We start from the raw sequence: 19,892 nt of genomic DNA, 5'->3' as shown, positions 1-19,892 counted from the left end.
CGATGGGCACAGGACTCCTCACACTCCCTCTGCCACAAGAGAACTTCTAGGCACTGTGCTGGGACTGCAGAGGGGCAAGGGAAGGCAGGAGCTCAGCCTTCTCTCTGCCCTGCGCAGGAAATCCGTGGCTGGTGTTTGCAGCCCCCACGCTGGGAAACAGCTCCGAGAAGCTGCTCCATCTCCTGCAGCGGTGGAGGCTGGTTCCTGATGGGGCGTCCTTGCTGGAGGAGGGGGGCAGTCCCTCTCCCCGAAGACCCCCTTCTGCCCGCGCACAGCCGCTGAGCACCCTCAGGCCGGCTCAGACCCCCAGCAAAGCCGACGCAGGACCCAGCCCCGGGGCGGAGCTGGCGGCGGGGAGGGGACGAGAGAAGGGGCGGAGGTGGCGGAGAGGAGGAGCCGGGAGCCCGGAGCCGGGGCTGCAGCGGGCAGGGAGGACGCGGGCGGCGGAGCGGCGGGATGCGGCGGTGCCGGGCGGCGGCGCTGGCGGGGCTGGCCGCGGTGCTCCTGGGTGCGCGGGGCTGGCGGCGGTGGCGGGGCCGGTTTGTGCCCGGGCTCTTCCGCGGGGAGCCCAGCGCCAACCTCTCCCGCTCGTTCCACGCCTCCTTCCCCCTCCCTGCCTCTCTGACACCCCTCGTCCCCTTTGCAAACCCTCCGAGTCTCCTCTTCCTACCCTCTTCCTACCCCACCACGTCCCCCATTTCTCCCCTTCACAGCCTTGGACACAAGTTTTATTTCCTGCACGCCGCATTTATTCCATCTTCTCACCCCTTTCTGCATTCAGCATTTATTCTCCTTCGGATTTCAGCCCTCCGTCCTTCACCCTCAACTCCCCCGTCCCCTTTCTCTCCCTCCCTCCACCCACCCATGCACCTTTCATCCTCTCTCTCTCCATGTGTATTTTTCCCACCCACGCCGGGATCACTCCATCCCTGTTGATGGGCACGTGTCCCGATCTGGTCTGACTCTCACTGCCACTCTTGCTAACCCTTTCTGTGAGAAAATCGGATCTCAGTGATCTTTGACAACGTTTGTCCTTTCCTTCTCCTGTGTCGGCAGCAGCTGTGGGCAGAGCCCAGGTGCAGCAGGACCCGTGGGCAGAGACCACCGAGGGCACCGGCATCAAAATCAACTGCTCACACCCCAACCTAGGGCGTTACGAGTTCATCCATTGGTACCGTCAGCTCCCGGGCCGTGGCCCCGCATTCCTCGTGGGCGTTGTTCAAGGCTCCAAAGTGCTGCTGGACCCGCCGGGGCGGCTCTCGGTGGCGGCAGATCGCCGGTCCAACGTGCTGTGGCTCTCTGGGCCCCGGCTCCGGGACGCGGCGGTGTACTACTGCGCCCAGGAAGCACGGAGAGAGGAGCCGGGGCTGCGGCCGAGCAAAAACCGCCGCGGGCGGGGCCGGGCGCGTGTGTCGGGGGCGCGGACAGCGGCGCCCGGGCCCGCGAGGGGGCGCTGCTGCTCCGCCCGGTACCGGCATCGGACCCCCCTTTCGTGCCCCGCTGCATTCCCCGGACGCGGCTCCGGAGCCAAGCTCCGGGCAGAAACCCAGGAAGGCACCGAGACTGTCCACTCTATGCCGCGAAAACAAAGGCGAATGGGCCTCATTCTTGCCCTCCTCACAGCAGAGGTGTGACTGTCACACACACTCTGGCACACTTCAGGAAGCAGCGATTTCATTGTGCCTTGCTCTCTAGTGTGTTAAGCATCTTCCGAGGGACAGGGATTCCGGAGCTGGGAAAAATGATCTTCACCATGGCTTTGCCAGCATGTGTCCTGCTAATCCAGACAGGTGAGTATATTCATGCGCTTCCTATCGTCTCCCACAGTTTTTAGTAGGCTGTGCACAGCTATGTGCTGACAAGATGAGGTCAGGCTGTAATGCAGAGGGGTGGTGGAAGTAGATATCTGAAATTTCCCTCGGAAAAAGGCGAGCAAACAGCCTTAAACACAAAGCGAGAAGGAAGCAAGCTGCTCTGCAGACACATTTCTGTTTTGCAGGTCTTGTTGGAGGTAACCCCCCGAAGCAATTCCTCTCCAATGTGTCAGCCACAGTTGGGCAGCGAGTGGTTCTGCCCTGCCAGTCCATCATCGAGGACAGCGGCAGCGGTCTGAACTTCTTCTGGTACCGCCAGCTCCCGGGGGAAGCCTTGAAATTTCTCCTACAAGCATTTAAAGATTCAGGGAATGACAAGTTCCGCAGTGGCCAGTTCTCTGTGGTGGTCTACAAAAATAAAACAGCCCCCTTAGAAATAGCAAATGTTTCTTTTGAGGACACTGCGATTTATTACTGCGCTCTGAAGTACCACATTAAACTAAGCCACATTTCCACTCGTGCAAAATCTGCATTGCGCAGAACAGCATAGGAGGGGTGAACCTCTGCATCTTCCAGCCTTGGCAGTGCTTTTGTCCCTGAAATGATCCTCTCCTTACATTAACCTTTCCAACATCTCCCAGCCCAATTACTCCCTACTTTTCTCAAAGGCCCCCATCTAAGCAGAGGTATTCAGACCAGGGACTTAGAAACACAGGATCATGGGACTGTGCAGATCAGCGGGGACACAACTTTCCTCACACAGAAACCAACACTTCTAAAGGAAATGATCGATATTCCCTGGACTTAACCTGCAGCATCAGTCCTTACCTGCTCTTGGTTTGTCCAGTACCTGATACTGCACACCCCAGTCTGCTGGGGTGACAGTGTTCTGAGGTCTCAACCCAGCCCTAGCCCTTGGCACAGCTACCTGATGGACCACAGGCCCTCCTCTTGCTCCTCTTGTAGAGTAGCCAAGGTACAGGAAAGCAGCTTTTACCTTAATGCCTTCAGCACTATGCAGGATATCCTTCTCTGTGTTGCATATGGTTAGATATCCTCCCACATACATCCCAGTCAGCACAAAGTCTACTTTGGAAAAGCTAAAGCAAGCATAGTGAAAATGACCTGGCAATTCCAACTACCTTCAACTCGGCTCTTGGGTTTAGAGTTGTAACAAGGGGGTAACAGGGCTCTAACTGAAGAATAGTGTGATGAGAGGCAGGGGTGACAAGGGTACAGGCAGGGCAAATGTGCAGAAAGCTGAAGATGAAGCAGTTCTAGCTTCGTGGACCCTGATGTCCATGGGATTAGTAACCATCCTGAGAAGGCTGACAAGGAGATTCAGCTCCTGAGAGCCCCAGCAGATCCCTGCAGCCCCGTCAAATCTCTAGCAGCATCTCCAGCTGTCCACCTCTGCGTAGAAAGCATGGAAGACAGAATGCCAAGTTACTGGTCACACACAGGACAGCTTTATGGCCAAGCACGAAACAAAGAATAGTAAGTTGCAAGACCTTGGATGAACTGCAGCTCGAAGGGGCTGCAATGGCAGAAGGAAGGGGGACCTCACAGCGGCAGAAAGGAGTGTGGGGCAAGGCGACAAGGCTGCGGAAGGTTGTTTCCGCACTCATTTGTCCCCGCGAGCAGCGAATGGGAGCGGGGCCAGGGCGGGTTGGGGTGGATGGAGCCCGACCCCCTTCGGCAGGGCTTGGCAGGGCCGGGACAGAGCTGCAGCGGTGGTGGGAGATCAGGACCGGGAGCCGCCGTCTGCCCGGGGGAAGCGCTCCTCCTGTGCCCCGCGGCCCTCCCTGCGATATCCCCAAACCCCTTGTCCGGGCGCGAAGGGGCCGCGGCACCGGGGGCCGGTCCGGGGCGAATCTGTTGGAGGCGGGCAGAGGCGTCGGTGCTGCCATGACGGGGCGGCAAGGAGGCGGGGCGGGCAGGACCGGGCAAGAGCGCGTCCTCGCTCAGCTGCTCTTCGGATCCCGCATGATGGCGCCCGCGCTGGGCCCGTGGCTCCTGGCCTTGGCATTGGGGCCGGCAGGTGAGAGCCAGACGGGGAGGGCAGCGATCCAGGGGGTGGGAAAGGGGAGAGGGAAGAGAAAGAGACAGGGACAGGACTACCGAAGGGAAGACAGGAAAGGGGAAGGCAAAGTGAAGGAGAGGAAGGGGGAAGGCAGAGGGAAGGTTGCGTCCGTGGTCGTGGTGCCGGTATCGGCGCCAGGGGAGGCTAACCCCGAGGAGGGCAGGCAGATCCCTGGGCCCTAGCGCTGGGCTTTGCTGGGAGTGAGGAGGGTGATGGCGGTCGCTGTGCTAGGGCGGGAGCGCCGGGGATCGGGGAACCGCCTCGGGTCGGGGTTGCGCCCTGCCCGGCTGCCTGCGCTCTCCATCCACAGGGGTGTGGGCGCAGCTCAGGCTGGAGGAGACCGGCGGAGGGCTGCGAGCGCCCGGGGACTCCGTGCGCCTCTCCTGCCTCGGATACGGCTTCAACTTCGGGACTTACTTCGTTCTGTGGTACCTTCAGGCACCCGGAGGTAGACTCGAGTGGGTGTCTTTCATCAATCCCTCCTCGACTTCCACGACATATGCAGCAGCGGTGGAAGGTCGAGCCACTGTCTCCCGGGACAATTCCCGGTCTGAAGCATATCTGTTCCTGCGTGCCCTGCAGCCTCAGGACTCTGCACGCTACTTCTGCACCGTGCTTCCTCACACGGAGACAGGAAAAGCAGCTGAGTTTTAACAGAAACGTGCTGCGCCCGTCCAGGGTGCAAAAGCTGTGGGGCGAGTGAGTGCCGCAACATCGATGAGGGAAAGCTCAGGGCTGTTGGCAGGGAGTTCATTGTTCATCACAGGGATTCCTGTCTTGCACAGTTGCACACTGCTGGCGCCCATGAAGGACAGTTAACTTTGTTAAGGATGCTTTGAGCCTGGTTGGGCACAAGGGTCTCTGCTCTCCTGGGGCACTGATAGATCGAGCAGTAGAGGTTGAGAAAATCTCCCCCTTTCACGTGACACAGTTCCTTCCCCTCCCATTATGGGTGAGCCCTGACAGGCAGCTAAGCACCATAGAGGCACTCAATGTCCCCTCAGCAGGACGGGGGAGAGAACTGGAAGGGTAAAAGAAAGTTCTAGATTTAGATCAAGAGGGTTTAATAGGTGAAGGAAAACTGTGGAATTGATTCCCTACTTCCCATTCGCAGGCAGGTGTTTGGCCATTTCCAGGAAAGCCGGCCTTCCCCGCGCCTACGGGGGAGGAGAAAAGCGGTAACGCCAAACGTCGAGGGTAGGGAGCCTCCTTTTGCCAGGGGGCCGTGCTCTTCCTGTGCCGTACTACCCACCCCGTCCCTCCCCTTGTCTTGCTGCAAAGGGGCCGCGGCACCGGTGGCCCGGTCCGGGGAGGGTCTGTTGGAGGGGGGTCAAGGCGGCGGGGTGGGCAGGAGACGGGCTCGTCTCTGCTCTGGCTCCCGCATGATGGTGGCCGCGCTGGGTCCGTGGCTGTTGGCCTTAGCCTTGGCCTTGGCTTCGACAGGTGAGCGCCGGTCGGGCAGGGCAGCAAGCGCGGAGCTGGAGAGGAGGGGACAGAGGGAGAAGAATAGACGGACAGGGAAAGGATGGAGACAAGGATTGGCAAAAAGGCAGAGTGAAGGGAGAATGGAAGAGATGAAAAGGGAAGGCAGAAGGAAAGTGGAGAGGAAGAAGGAATACAAGGGAAGGGAAGGCAGAGGGAAGGTTTCGACCCGCGGTCCCGTTATCGGCAGGTGGCGCGACTCAGCCCCGAAGCGGACAGGCAGGGTCCTGTCCCCGGGTGCTGGGCATTGCCGGGACAGAGGAGGGTGGCGGCGGTCTCTGCGTCGGGGTGGGAGTGCCGGGGCGGCGGGTGAAGGGCATCGGGTCGTGGTTGCGCCCTGCCCGGCTGCCTGCGCTCTCCATCCACAGGGGTGTGGGCGCAACCCAGGCTGGAGGAGACCGGCGGAGGGCTGCGAGCGCCCGGGGACTCCGTGCTCCTCTCCTGCCGCGGATACGGCGTTAGATTCGACAGTACCGGAGTTTGGTGGTACCGTCAGGCACCCGGAGGCACACTCGAGTGGGTGTCCTACATCAGCTTTGATTCTTCAGTCACTAAATTTGCGCAGTCCGTGCAGAGTCGAGCTAATGTCTCCCGGGACAATTCCCGGTCTGTGTCATCCCTGTTCCTGCGTGCCCTGCAGCCTCAGGACTCTGCTCGCTACTTCTGCACAGTATATTCACACGGAGACAGGAAAAGCAGCTGAGCTTTAACAGAAACATGCTGAGCCTGCCCAGGGTGCAAAAGCTGTGGGACGGGTGAGTGCTGCAACGTCGAGCGCCAGGAGCATCCTTTTCCCGCGACGCAGCGGTCTTCCTATTTCCGCACCCACCCCGCGATATCTCCTCTCCTTGTTCTGCGAAGGGGCCGCGGTACCGCCGGGGAGGGTCTGTTGGGGGCGGGCAGAGGCAGCGGGGCAGGCAGGATTCGTTCCGTGCCCGGCTCCGCTCGGATCCTCTCCGGCTCCCGCATGATGGTGCCCGCGCTGGGTCCGTGGCTGCTGGCCTTGGCCTTGGGGCTGGCAGGTGAGCGCCTGGAGGGGAGGGCAGCGAGAAGGGGAGAGGGACAGGGAAGGGACGGGGACAGAGAGGATTGGCGAAGGGAAGAGGGAAGTGAACGGAAGAGAAGCGGAAAGATGGAAAGCAGAGGGAGAGGAAAAGGAGGGAAAGAACGAAGAGAAGGAGAGGGAAGGCAGAGGAAAGGTTTCCTCCCACCGTCGTGGCACTATTGCCGGCCGCTGGAGCGGCTCAGCTAAAGGAGGACAGGCGGGGCCCTGTGCCAGGCGCTGGGATTTGACGGGATAGAGGAAGGTGGCGGCGGTCGCTCTGCCGGGGTATGGACGCCGGGCTGCGGGCGAACGGCCTCGGATCGGGATTGCGCCGTGCCCGGCTGCCTGCACTCTCCATCCACAGGGGTGTGGGCGCAGCTCAGGCTGGAGGAGACCGGCGGAGGGCTGCGAGCGTCCGGGGACTCCGTGCTCCTCTCCTGCCGCGGATACGGCTTTAGGTTCGAGGAATATAGCATTCGGTGGTACCGCCAGGCACCCGGAGGCAGACCCGAGTGGGTGTCCTACATCAAGTTTGATTCTTCAGTCACTAAATTTGTGGAGTCCGTGGAGAGTCGAGCTAATGTCTCCCGGGACAATTCCCGGTCTGAAGCATATCTGTTCCTGCGTGCCCTGCAGCCTCAGGACTCTGCTCGCTACTTCTGCACCGTACTTCCTCGCACAGAGACAGGAAAAGCAGCTGAGCTTTAACAGAAAGCTGCTGAGCCTGCCCAAGGTGCAAAAGCTGTGGGACGTGTGAGTGCTGCAACGTCGATGAGAGCTCAAGGCTGTTGGCAGGGAGTGAGGGACCATCACTGTTCATCACAGGGATTCCTGTCCTTTCTTGCATAGTGAAGGAAACATAATCGATGTCAAAATAAAAGCAGAAATGTGAGAAGCAGAACAAAGCAGAGCGAAAACTAAATCCACCTTGTCCTCATGCATCCTCGCTTCTTCCCCTTTAGCTTCACTCCTTACGTCCTCTCTCCAGGTGGCACAGGGACGATTGGTTGGGGGTATTCTTACGTCCTCCCTCCCGTGGTCAGCAGGCCTTCAGAAAATGCTCCCGGGTGGTTTCTTCCCAAGGGCTGCAGTCCTTCGGGATAAACCTGTTACAAAATGGGCTCTCCATAGTTCCAAGCTCCTGTCATGGGGCTCTGGGGCTCTGGATCTCTAGTCTCTTCCACCTGCTTCAGGGCTGTCACGTGAGTGATTTTCTCAGCCGCTGGTGTTTATGTCCATTAGCACCCAAAGAAAGCCAAGATATCCCCAGCCAGTCTGTGTCCCATTACAGAGACTCTTCAAGGATGTCCTGCTAGATCGGAGGCCGATTCGACTGGCTGGTTCAGGGAAACGCACAGGCAGCATCGGGGGGACACCTCAGTGGGTCTGCCCGCCTGATGTTACCCGCTGCAGGAGACTGCTGGCACCCATGACGGACTGAGTTAACAGAACACTTTATTAAGGATGCTTTGAGACTGGTTGGGCACAAGGGTCTCTGCTCTCCTGGGGCACTGATAGATCGAGCAGCAGAGGTTGAGAAAATCTCCCCCTCTTTCACGTGACACAGTTCCTTCCCTCTCATTGTGGGTGAGCCCCGACAGGCAGCTAAGCACCATAGAGGCACTCGCTCAATGCCCACTCAACAGGACGGGGGAGAGAACTGGAAGGGCGAAAGAAAAGCTGTAGGTTTAGATCAAGAGGGTTTAATAGGTGAAGGAAAAGGAATTGATTCCCTACTTGCCATTCGCAGGCAGGTGTTTGGCCGTTGCCAGGAAAACCGGCCTTCCTCGCGCCTACGGGGAGGACAAAAGCGGTAACTCCAAACCTCGAGGGTCGGGAGCCTCCGTCTGCAGGGGCGCCGCGCTCCTCCTGTACTTGCGACCCTCCCGGAGCTCCCTTCTCTCCTCTGCCCTCAACTGCCGCGAAGGGGCCGCGGTACCGTGGGGCGGGTCTGTTGGGGGCGGGCAGAGTCATCAGCGCTGCCTAGAGAAAGCCGAGGCAGCGGGGCGGGCAGGATCGGGCCCGTGCCCCTCTCCGCTTCTCTCGGATCCAATTCGGCTCCGCGTGATGGTGCCCGAACTAGGGCCGTGGCTGCTGGCCTTGGTCTTGGGGCTGGCAGGTGAGCGCCGGGCGGGGAAGGCAGCGAGCCCAGGACTGGGGAATAGGGACAGGGAAGGGATGGGGAAAGAGGTTTGGCGAAGGGAAGGCAGAGGGAAAATAGAGGTGGGAAGGGAAGGCAGAGGGAGAGGAGAACGAGAGAAAGACGAGGAGGAGTGGGAACGCAGAGGGTAGGTTGCGTCCGGCGATGTTGGCCCCTGTGTCGGCATCAGGGGCGACTCAGTCCCGGGCACTGCCCCGGGCGCTGGGCTTTGCGGGGAGAGGAGGGTGGCGGCGGTCGCTGTGTCGGGGTGAGGGCCTCGGGTCGGGGCTGCGCTCTGCCCGGCTGCCTGCGCTCTCCGTCCACAGGGGTGTGGGCGCAGCTCAGGCTGGAGGAGGCCGGCGGAGGGCTGCGAGCGCCCGGGGACTCCGTGCTCCTCTCGTGCCGCGGATACGGCTTCCGCTTTGGAAGTTATGAGCTTCTGTGGTACCGTCGGGGGCCCGGAGGCAGACTCGAGTGGGTGTCCTTCTCGAGAGGCTACTCGGATAGCGCGGAATACGCAGCAGCGGTGGAAGGTCGAGCCACTGTCTCCCGGGACAATTCCCGGTCTGAGGCATATCTGTCCCTGCGTGCCCTGCAGCCTCAGGACTCTGCCCGCTACTTTTGCGCTGTACACACGGAATCAGGAAAAGCAGCTGAGCTTTAACAGAAACCTGCTGCGCCCAGCCCGATTTTTAGAGAGTTGCCATAGTCGAGGAGGGGGTGTGAGGCTTAGAGCAATTCTCTTGGATTGAGGTGCTGTCACTTCCCTCCCACAATATACAGTCCTTTATGAACTTCATTGTGGTACCTCCCCATGGGATACAGTCGTTCAGAAACAGACTGCTCCAGTGTGGACCACTCAAAGGCCACAGATCCTTCCTGAAAGCCTGCTCTTCCCTGGGCTCTTTAAGTGCACCGGGTTCTTTCAGGGTATATCCAGCTTACGCAGCACAGGGTCCTCCATGGGCTGCGGCGGGACAATGTTTCACCATTCACAGGCTGCAGGAGAATGTGCTCTGTCACCTGGAGCATCTTCTCAACCTCGTTTACTGACCTTGGTGTCTGCAGGATTGTTTTTTCCCTGCTGTGCAGTACTTTTTACCTGTTGCAAATATGCTTCCACAAAGGCACTGCCAGTTTAGCTGGTTGGCTTAACTTTGGCCAGCAATGGACCAATCTGAGCTGGCTGATCACCCATGTCTGACACAGGGGCAGCCCTGTTCTTGCGCAGAGACATGCACAGCCTGCTCGGCTTCACAACCCTTGCCATGTAAACCCAATAAAGCCATAAGGTCACATTGCAGACATGTTCAACTTGGTGTCCACTAGGAGCCTTAGAGCCTTTCCAGCTGAGCAGCCTCCAGCATGTCTGGTACTTTGCACCGTTCCCAGGTAGGAGTTTTCCCCTTCCACTGTGGGTGATCCGCGACAGCTAAGCACTATAGAGGTGCTCGCTAAATGTCCCCTGAGCAGGATGGGGGAGAGAACTGGAAGGGTAAAAGAGAGAAAACTCGTAGGTTTAGATCAAGACAGTTTAACAGGTTAAGAAAAAGCACGCACAAGCCAAGAATTCATTCCCTACTTCCCATTCGCAGGCAGCTGTTTGGCCATTTCCAGGAAAGCCGGCCTTCCTCGGGCCTACAGGCGAAGAGAAAAACCGTAACTCCAGACGTCGAGGGCCGGGAGCCTCCGTCGGGGCTCAGCGCTCCTCCTGGGCACCGCCACCCTTCCCGCAATATCCCCCTCACTTCTCCGGCCGCGGCACCGGGGGGCCGGTCCGGGGCGGGTCTGTTGGAGGCGGGTAGAGGCGTGGGCGCTGCCCCGGTGAGGGGCCGAGGCTGCTTGGCCGGCAGGAGCGGGCTCTAGCGCGTCTCCGCTCGGCTCCTCTCCGGCTCCCGCATGCTGGTGCCCGGGCTGGGGCTGTGGCTGCTGGCCCTGGCCTTGGCCTTGGGGTCGGCAGGTGAGCGCCGGTCGGGGAGGGCAGCGGGCGCGGGGCTGGGGAAGGGAGAGGGACAGGGAAAGAACGGGGACGGGCAAGATTGGAGAAGGGAAGGCAGAGAGAAGGGAAAGTAACTGAGGGAAGAGCAGGGAAGGGAAGGCAGAGGGAAGGTTTCGTCCCGCAGTCGCGGCCCCTGTGTCGGCATCAGGCGCGGCTCAGCCCCGAGGAGGGCAGGCGGGGCATTGCCCTGGGCTCGGGGCTTTGCCGGGACAGAGGAGGGTGGCGGCGGTCGCTGTGTCGGGGTGGGGGCGCCGGCCCGGCGGGTGAACGCCCCGGGTCGTGGTTGCGCCCTGCCCGGCTGCCTGCGCTCTGCATCCGCAGGGGTGTGGGCGCAGCTCAGGCTGGAAGAGACCGGCGGAGGGCTGCGAGCGCCCGGGGACTCCGTGCTCCTCTCCTGTCGGGCAATTGGCTTCACCTTCGAGGATTACGAAATTCAGTGGTACCGTCGGGCGCCCGGAGGCAGAATCGAGTGGGTGTCCATCATCAGCTTTGATTCTTCAGTCACTAAATTTGCGCAGTCCATGGAGAGTCGAGCTAACGTCTCCCGGGACAGTTCAGAGCTTGAATCATCTCTGTCCCTGCATGCCCTGCAGCCTCAGGACTCTGCTCGCTACTTCTGTGCCGTTTACACGGAGACAATAAATCAAGCTGAGCTTTAACAGAAAGCTACTGGGGCCCCTCCAGGGTGCACAAGCTGAGTGGAGTAGTGTTCTGTGGCATCACAGGCCTGCTCCAGGGAGAGAGGTGCAGGGGAGAGCCATCTGTGCACATCATGGTGGCCGTGGCTTTCCAGCAAGAGCTCCTTTTCCAGCACTGCCATTTCCCATCTCCTGAGTCCCAGATGCAGTGAATTCTGTGGAGGGTTTCAGAATATTCCTTGTCACCCAGCCAGTCTCTGTGCCTTTCCTTCTTCCCTTGGCCCCCTTCTTCTCTGGGGTACTCAAAGCTCTTGGACTTCGGCAACTTCGTTGTCTGGCAACGATTGCCCCCTTCAATTGACCCTTTTGTGGGCCTTGTGTCAGTGAGAGCAAAGCACTAACTGAATACCCTTGCTTTGTTTTTTTTCAGTTGCATTTCAGAGTGATGAGATCCAAGCGACAGTGTCTGCAGTGTGGTGGCAGGCAGGGAGTACCGGAACCTTAAGATGTACTTACAGCTCCAATGCCTCTTATGTTTACGTGGCCTGGTATCGGCAACGTCCGGGTGGACCCCTGCAGTACTTGCTGCAGAGTAAAGGCCGGGGAGGCTCCTATAGCCACACAGCCCCTTTTTTTCGCAAGAGGTTTTCCTGCCAAGCTGATGACAGCTCTGGGACACTCTTCATCTCTGGGCTGGAGCTGGAGGACAGCGCGCTCTATTACTGCTCCCTGCAGGGACCACAGTGGGAGATACTTGGGGCGCGTCTGAACAACATCAGCTTCCTCCTCTTCAGCTGTCCCCTCCTGCATGTTCGCAGGGGTCACGGCCCGTCTCCGTGGCAAGTCAGTGAGCAGGCTGTGCCTGGGATCAGAGCCGGGGGGAGTCTCATTGTGTCTGGGTGCTGTCAGCGGCCCAGAGATGTGTGAAACCTGGGCAGAACGGATGTGTGGGCAGAGAGGAGCTGGGGAGAGGTGAGCAGGACCTGCTCTGGCCATGTCTCACACCCTGTGCTGTCACCCGGGCCGGGGCGGGTCTGTTGGGGGCGGGCAGAGGCGGCGGCGCTGCCCGGTGAGGGGCCGAGGAGGCGGAGCGGGCAGGAGAGGTCCAGAGCCCGACTCCCCTCGGCTCCTCTCCGGCTCTCCCGTGATGGTCCCCGTGCTGGGCCCGTGGCTGCTGGCCTTGGCGTTGGCCTTGGGGTCGGCAGGTGAGGGCCGACGGGGAGGGCAGCGAGCCCGGGGCTGGGGAAGAGGAGAGGGACAGGACTGGCGGAGGGAAAGCAGAGGGAAGGGAAGAGGTGGGAAGAGAAGGGGAAGGAAGACCGAAGGCAGAGGGAAGGTTTCGTGCCGTGGCCCCGGTGTCGGCATCAGGCGCGGCTCAGCTCCGAAAAGGGCAGGCGGGCACTGCTGTGGTGGCGGGGCTTTGCCGGGGGACAGTGGGGTGGCGGCGGTCTCTGTGCCGGGGAGTGGGGCGCCGGGGGGAGCGGGCGAACGGCTTCGGATCGGGGTTGCCCCCTGCTCTGCTGCCTGCGCTCTCCATCCACAGGGGTGCGGGCGCGCTTCAGGCTGGAGGAGACCGGCGGAGGGCTGCGAGCGCCCGGGGACTCCGTGCTCCTCTCCTGCCGCGGATACGGCCTCAACTTCGAGGATTACCCCTTTCGGTGGTACCGTCAGGCGCCCGGAGGCAGGCTCGAGTGGGTGTCCCTTTCGTGGTCATTGGGTGCTGCAGAGTACGCAGCAGCGGTGGAAGGTCGAGCCACAACATCCTGGGACAATTCGCAATCCAAGTCATCTCTGTTCCTGCGTGCCTTGCAGCCTCAGGACTCTGCCCGCTACTTCTGTGCCGTTCACACAGAGACACGAAATCCACCTGGGCTTTAACACATACCTGCTGTCAGGGTCCCAGATTGGGCCTTGGAGCTGTATAGGATAGGGGTTAAGCTTCTGCTACCTTTCTTCCCATGCTTCAAGCCAAACCTCAGGCCTCTCACAGTCTGAAACCTCTTCACCTTTGGAAACAAGTTTTGCTGTTTCCACCAGTTCCCACTATGACAGGACACTTCTCTAGAGGAAAGGGAGACTTTTTCCTCTGAAGCACAACTGAAGGACACAATTTCCTGTGAGGGTGATGAGGCACTGGAATGGTGTTCAAGGCCAGTTTGGATGAAGCCTTGGGTGAGATGGTTTAGTGTGAGGTGTCCCTGCCCATGGCAGGGGTTTGGAACTGAATGATCTTAAGGTCCTTTCCAGCCCTAACTATTCTATGATTCTATGTTCAGTATCATCTTGTGGAACACCGATAGCCCAAATGTTCTAATTCGTCACTGGCAGTATTGGAGCACCTTCTGCAATTCTTTTTTTTTGGGGGGTGGACGAGGACAGAGAAAGAAAAACCAAAGGCAGAGCTCAACTTTTAAACCAACCAAATCCAAGTGTGTGGTTTGTGTGAGGCTGTGAAGGCAGGTGTGTTTCTGTGGCCACCGGAATGAAAAAAGGCTGTTTAACTGCATCTGAGATCTCAGTGACAAGGAGGATGCAGTCTCACTGGAAAGGGTGTGGGAGAACTACCCAGGTCTTTTGCAGGAGGTATTTAGAGCTTCTTTTTGTCCTGCCAATAGCTCAAGAGACTGGAAGTATCACATCAGTCAGCTGCAAGTTTCCTGGAAGAGTGAGTCAATAAGGAGGAGAAAATAATTTGATACAATAAAGGGAACAGCAGATGAACATGCCTGTGTTAACACTGGAAAATACAGCAGCAGGAATAAAAACAGTGATTAAAAATGAGAAATATACCTTTGGTAACAACAGTAACGCAAATAAAAATACTGAGTAATGCGACAGGGAGGCACACAGATTTGTGTGCAGGATGAGTTAATGCTATTTCCTTTTGTGTCTTGGAACTGGATTTGAGGGTTCAGAAACTCCTCCACAATTCCAGGTAGCCATTAATCAAAGTCATTAAAGTAAGATAAAAACCAGTTAAAAAAACAACTTTAGTTAATCACAACTAAATGTTCCCCACCTTCAAAGTCAGTTAAAGGCACATACAAATGAATCAGAAGTCCCAAGCCAACTCAAATCATCTAGTTCACAGGATCAAAGAAACTGAGAAAAAGTGGTGCACATAACCATGAAAAACCTCCCAAGACCCTTATAAAAAGGGCACTCAAGAAATATTGAAAATCAAATTCTTGAGTAAATAAGGAACTGTAACACAGCAAGACAAACAGATTCCCTTAAACCACCATCAGCTAAACCAGGATCGCTTCTGAGCCATTCATAAACATGTACTGACTTTTATTCAGCATGAAATCGGCCTTGAGAGGATAAATAGTTGAATGTCCAGGAAGAGTTAGAAAGTGTAGAATGAAACTAAACTGAAAGTTAATGACTGGCAGAAAAGTAGTTCACCCTAACTCTCTTGATGTTTCTTAGAAGACAAACCTTTAAGTGAGAGCAGCTCTAACAACTCAATGGGAACACTCTTTCTTTTTGACCAGTATGGGCAATATTTTAGTGAGAGATTAACACTACCCTATCTGCCAGAAAAAGCGATGCTGATAATGTTATTTTTAGTGTATAGCAACCTCTCTGCATCAGTGCTGGAGAGTTCAGAAGTAGAGCAGCGTAGGTGGAAAGTAAAATCCAGCTCTTCAAAGGACAGGAAAGAGAAGACACCACCTGCCACTGAGAAAAACCAAATGTTTTTGTAAAACTGCCTACCATGGTGTGTACTACGTACCACAGTGATTGAAAAAGCCTGAGCCACCACACAAAACTGTCTCACTCACTTCTCCTGAAGGTGGAAACACGGTGCCCTACCGTGTCGAACAAGGGAGGATTTGATCAACCTGCAACAATTCCTTTACTCTTTAATAGCCACTTCCAGGAGTGCAGTGCTTTTACTTAACAAAGAGCAATCATTTTGCCTACGTTCTCATCGTGGTTAAAACAGCACAAAGACTTTTTAAGGCACCAAATCACCAGCACACACCATCTCAAAGAGACCAGATAAGGTACATTTCTCATGCTCCTGAGCACTGAAACCAAACGCAAGGTGAAAAAGTGGACAGCTTCCTGCAGCCCAGAAGCAGCTTCATAGATGCTTTGGGATAGCACTAAAAGTACTGATTTTTCTTTCCTGCTTTCTGTCCAGCTTAACTCCATGAGGCTTTCCAGATGCCTCACATAATCCCCATGTTTTCACTTATAATTCAACCTTTTGGGTATTATTTTCAACCTTTCTTTGAAAGCCATCTCATGTTCCTTCATATGGCTCAGAAACCACTTGAGAAGTCATATGACTGCCTCTGTAATCTGCGTAGTGAAAAAGAAGGAAGAGGTAGTTTTTGTTATGATACGTATCACTGTGTCTGGGACGTGGAGTAGCACGGTGGTATGAACAACACAGGGCTCTGTACAAATACCCAGAGAAGGAAAAAAGGCAATATATCTAGGAGAAGAAAGGACATGGGTGACTGAAATCGTTCAGGAGACATACATAACATTATTTCAATATTTCTATTTCTCCTGGGAATACAGAGCTCACGGGGTTTCGAAAAGAGAAGGAAGAACTTGGGAACGTTTTGCTCAGTCAAGCTTTTTGGAATCACTGAACTATTCAATGATTGTTTTTCCCTTTCCGTGTTTGGAAGAAAATGTGGCTCTGGATACCCTTTTGGGGTTGCACACGTGGGTAAGTAGGACAAATAGCTGGCTTTTTATCTTCTGTTTTTACACCACTTTCAAATGCCATGGGGAAGAGGTAGTTATTGACGGACGTATCACCAGTGTGGGCTTACATAAGCTCGTGTTTGGAAGTGGTACCACGCTCACGGTTGAACCAAGTAAGTAACAGGATTTTATTTCTAAAATCTATGTTAAAATTAAGGTGGGGAAAGAATCTGATGGTTTGGGTTCACTGTAAGAATTTTCTGCTGCAATAATCTCTAGAGTGCAGTCGCTCCGGCCGGGGCTTCAAGCTAAATCCTCAGCTTGTATCTGCTTAGGAAGACTTCACAGGGACAACTGGGCTGCTTCTGTACATCACTATTACTCCATGAACCTCATATCCCAGGCTGGATAGCACTCTGAGAGCCCGGTGTGAAGTGTCCTGTCCTCCAGTGGGTTTTCACTGCCTCATTTTGGGCAGGAATGCAGAGTTCAGTGGCAGTGGAGAGAGGTTTTGAGACAGATCTTTAACTCTCTGATATGAGAAGTGAATTTTTGACCCTGGCACCACACCAGGGAAATAATTCCACTGGTATGGAGACAGAGGAGGAAGGAGGTTAAATATCCTTGGGCTTCAGTTTTCACAACTGCTGCATACCCAAGGCCACTTAGGATAAATGAAAACTGGCTACCAAAATTGCTGTGCTTTGAAAACGTGGATGAGGTACGTAGAGGTTCTAAAAAGCCTCAGCTCCTCCTGTCTTTATCTGGAATTTCATCATGTACAAAAAAGGTGGCTGTCACCCCCTGCTTTCCTGTGGGAGCAAGAATGCTGGGGCAGCAGGGAAGTTTGTTGGGTTGATCTTTGTTTTCCTAAATAGCCAGGTGCACACCTTAAGACTTGTGACGATGATTTCAGGGGTCTTAAAAGGGGTGCAAAAATGTCCCATGTAATTTTGCATGCCTGAACCATCTTGCTCTCATTCCAGAAGGGTACGGGGTTTGCTTAGGTGCTGCCTAATACTAGTACAGGTCTGTAGGATATCTTGCATGGGAATAAATGTCTGTTTTGGAACAATTTAAGGCCACTTCCAATTCCAAAGGGACAATGGAATACAAAGTTACCATTCTGAAGAAAGATCTGTTTTTCCAGCCACTGAATCTTCAGTTGTAAATGTAAGACCAGAAGAAACTGCCAAATTCTGTTATTTTGCCATCAGTCTACATTGATTTGAAGGTAATATTTGAGGACTGAGCAAACTTGCCATTTCAGACACTTACAGAAATGCTGATGTGATACTCTGGTCTCTCACGTAAAAGGTTTTATGCCTTTTCAAAAGAGTTTAGGACACTGGTTCCTCTGCTGACAAGAAAAGGTTTTCTTCTCCTCAGCCGAAGGTTAGCACATAGCCCATTGACTGCAACAAAATGTTCTTGGTTTAAAGAAATGTTCACAGTCCATTACCCAAATTTCTAAAAGATCTTCATCAAATCATGCCCAAACAATGTCTATTTTCACAGACATCCAAAAAAGTTCTGTCCCACAAGTCATTTTGATGAAATCAAAGAAACTCAAAGATGACAGCACTGGGAAAGCAGCTTGTTTGGCAAGGAATGTCTATACGAAGAACATCATCTTGGACATGACCTCTAACGAAGTCGCATATGAACCGAGTGCACCCATTTTGACATCAGAGGGGTTGTATGATACTGTTAAGGTGGTGAGCGTGACAAAAGGCACAGAGGTGAACTGCACGGCCAATTTCAACAGCAGCTCCATCACAGCCAGCGCAAGCTTGGCAGGTACAATTCTGTGCATTTGTGCAGCTTTTGCTGTATTGGGTCATATGAATGCCTTGTTTAATCATTTTAAAAATGTAGATAATGTTTATAACTCCTTTTCTTTATTGTGCTACAGAAGAGAACGCTGAAGAGCCAGAAATGGGGAAGGTTTGCAACACCACAGGCACCTCTGCACGAGGTTAGTTATCCAAATAGATTGTGAAGTTCCATTACTATGTTGGGGAATAAATGCATGGAAATGTATTTCCTCAGGGGTAGAGGAATCAGACTACAACGTACTCATCAAAGACAACCTGCTTTTTCAAGGTAGCTAGTTTAGTAACAGACAAGAAACAGGAAGCAAAATCCAGCCTAGACAGACATCCTCCTCCCTTGGTGTTGCCATGTTTCTCTACTATCTTTTCCTTTGTAGCTGTTTCTTTCCCTTAAACTATTACCTGTTGTTTGTTTCCCCCCCCCCCCCCACTTTCTGCCAATATCACACTATCCAAATCTAGACCATGATCTCTCCCATCTTTTCTCTATCACTAAGCAGGTAGCAAAGTGGAAAAAGCGAACACGCTCTCTATGGCTGTATTGGGTATAAGAGTCCTGCTGGCAAAAAGCATCGCCTTCAATACACTCATGAGTATCAAGCTGTTTCTTTTCTGAGGTAAGGAAGCACACAGCTTGACCAGTAGAAATACTGGAAGCACATGCCAGGAAAGCCCACTTGCCTTTGTGTACCTCTCTAACCCCACAAGCAACGATAGCTTTCCATCTGGTCCTGTTTCCTTTAAATTACTCCTGTAGATTTCTGGAACCCCCCTAAACCATGACAAAAAACTCCTCCCCAGACCAACAACCACCCCCGACAACTAAAGAGCTCCCTCACAAATCACAAAGAAGACACCCCCTTTCTGTAGCCAAAGCTCAGGTCTTGGTGGCTGGTCCCCAGATTTTCTCTGCAGCCAACTTGCTTTGCGAGAGCAGGTTGGGTATTACCAGAAGCTCCTCAGAGTTATCTCAGTGACTGTTTCAAGTGGCAGAGCACAAAGCCTGGAGGAAACCCCAAAAAGGAGACAAAAGCAAGGCTTCCAAAGCACTAATGTGTGAAGAAGTGGAGGAAAGAGTGAAGGGGGCAGGAGTTTTAAATTAAGGCATCCAAAGAGGTACAAAAGATAGCCGCAGTTTAAGTTTTGTGAGTCTACCTGTCTTATCCGGACAGCTATGAAACAGTGGCATGTAGGTCCAATTGCCTTAAATGTAGTTTAAACCACACTTTGCTCTTGCAGACAGTGAAGAAGCAAGGCAACAGCAACCTGAAAACAAGCAGGAGGGAGAGTGTATCAGCAACACAATGGGATGAACAGCCACTGTCAAATCTGCTGACTATAACCATCCAGAACACAATGCAGCACCTTCCCCTTAAGACATTTTATACTGGTGAATCCTGCCTAGCTGAATTAGTTTTAAGAGTTGTAACCACCTTTGCTGTTTCTTTTCTCTCTGTGCCTGAGGAGAGCGTATTTTTCCTCATTCTTTTGCTAAGTAGAATTTGATCTCCCCTTTGAATAGCTTTTGATTCAAAGCATCTCACCTACTTCAATAGCTTTGAAAAATCCAGTCCTCATTGTAGACATATATAGACTTGTAAAACACCTTTTACAGGCATATTGTGTTACTGTCTGTGAGCTGGTGTATTGCTGTTGAGAGAGTTCAGGCACAATAGATGCTATTTGCAGCTTTAATGTTTCTTAGATAGCTTTAATAACAATAATTTTCTAGTGTAGAAGAGAAGACCTGGCTTGGATCTGAAGTGATTCACTTCAACCAGATAATGTTCAACCATAGAAGCATTTCTTTATTAAACCTGTATTTCTTCTGCAAAGTGTATGGCACGTGCATTTTAGGTTCCTGCGGTAGTGACCAAAATAAAGCTTTACTATGCCAAAACGTTGCGGTTTGTTTTGTGCTTTTTCTTCTGAATTTGGGATGATGATTACTGAAATCCAACTGTCCTGATGACCACTAAGATTAGAAATACAGTTTTGATAACTTGGATTTCTTGTTGATTGAATTTTGTAGACTTTGTACAAGGAAGTGGAGATTGGCACATTAAAAAGCATCAGCAGGGCCATGAATTGTAGACTTCGGGATTCAAATGAGGTCTGGCCTTTCAGATCACTTTGAAGAGATCCCAGCAAGATATTTTGCATCACAGCAAGAAGGGATGCATGT

General features: G+C 54.1%; 1 protein-coding gene and 4 gene segments (V, D, J or C); all 5 read left to right on the top strand.

Annotated features, from left to right (window-relative positions):
* The first annotated feature begins 398 nt into the window (after nt 1-398).
* On the top strand, nt 399-19,607 carry LOC133281840 (M1-specific T cell receptor alpha chain-like). The gene is made up of 7 exons (XM_061477687.1): nt 399-508; nt 1,057-1,366; nt 15,990-16,045; nt 17,391-17,672; nt 17,788-17,850; nt 18,205-18,324; nt 18,947-19,607. The coding sequence occupies exons 1-6, from the start codon at nt 457-459 to the stop codon at nt 18,321-18,323; spliced, it is 882 nt and encodes a 293-aa protein (XP_061333671.1). The 5' UTR covers nt 399-456; the 3' UTR covers nt 18,324; nt 18,947-19,607.
* Nucleotides 1,642-2,537, top strand: LOC133281825 (T cell receptor alpha variable 9-1-like). The segment is given in 2 exon segments: nt 1,642-1,790; nt 2,000-2,537. Coding segments are annotated over 2 exon segments (414 nt in total).
* Nucleotides 5,259-6,180, top strand: LOC133281829 (Ig heavy chain V region C3-like). The segment is given in 2 exon segments: nt 5,259-5,340; nt 5,748-6,180. Coding segments are annotated over 2 exon segments (396 nt in total).
* Nucleotides 10,316-11,625, top strand: LOC133281827 (Ig heavy chain V region 6.96-like). The segment is given in 2 exon segments: nt 10,316-10,524; nt 10,885-11,625. Coding segments are annotated over 2 exon segments (399 nt in total).
* Nucleotides 12,196-13,248, top strand: LOC133281823 (immunoglobulin heavy variable 3-9-like). The segment is given in 2 exon segments: nt 12,196-12,406; nt 12,745-13,248. Coding segments are annotated over 2 exon segments (546 nt in total).
* Nucleotides 19,608-19,892: the final 285 nt, after the last annotated feature.

Source organism: Pezoporus flaviventris, unplaced genomic scaffold (assembly GCF_033815535.1).
Source record: "Pezoporus flaviventris isolate CSIRO_AGI_PZ_B2104156 unplaced genomic scaffold, CSIRO_AGI_Pfla_v1 ptg000107l, whole genome shotgun sequence".
NCBI lineage: Eukaryota > Metazoa > Chordata > Aves > Psittaciformes > Psittacidae > Pezoporus > Pezoporus flaviventris.
The sequence above is the reverse complement of the archived record's forward strand: the minus strand, read 5'-3'. Positions and strand labels throughout refer to the sequence as shown.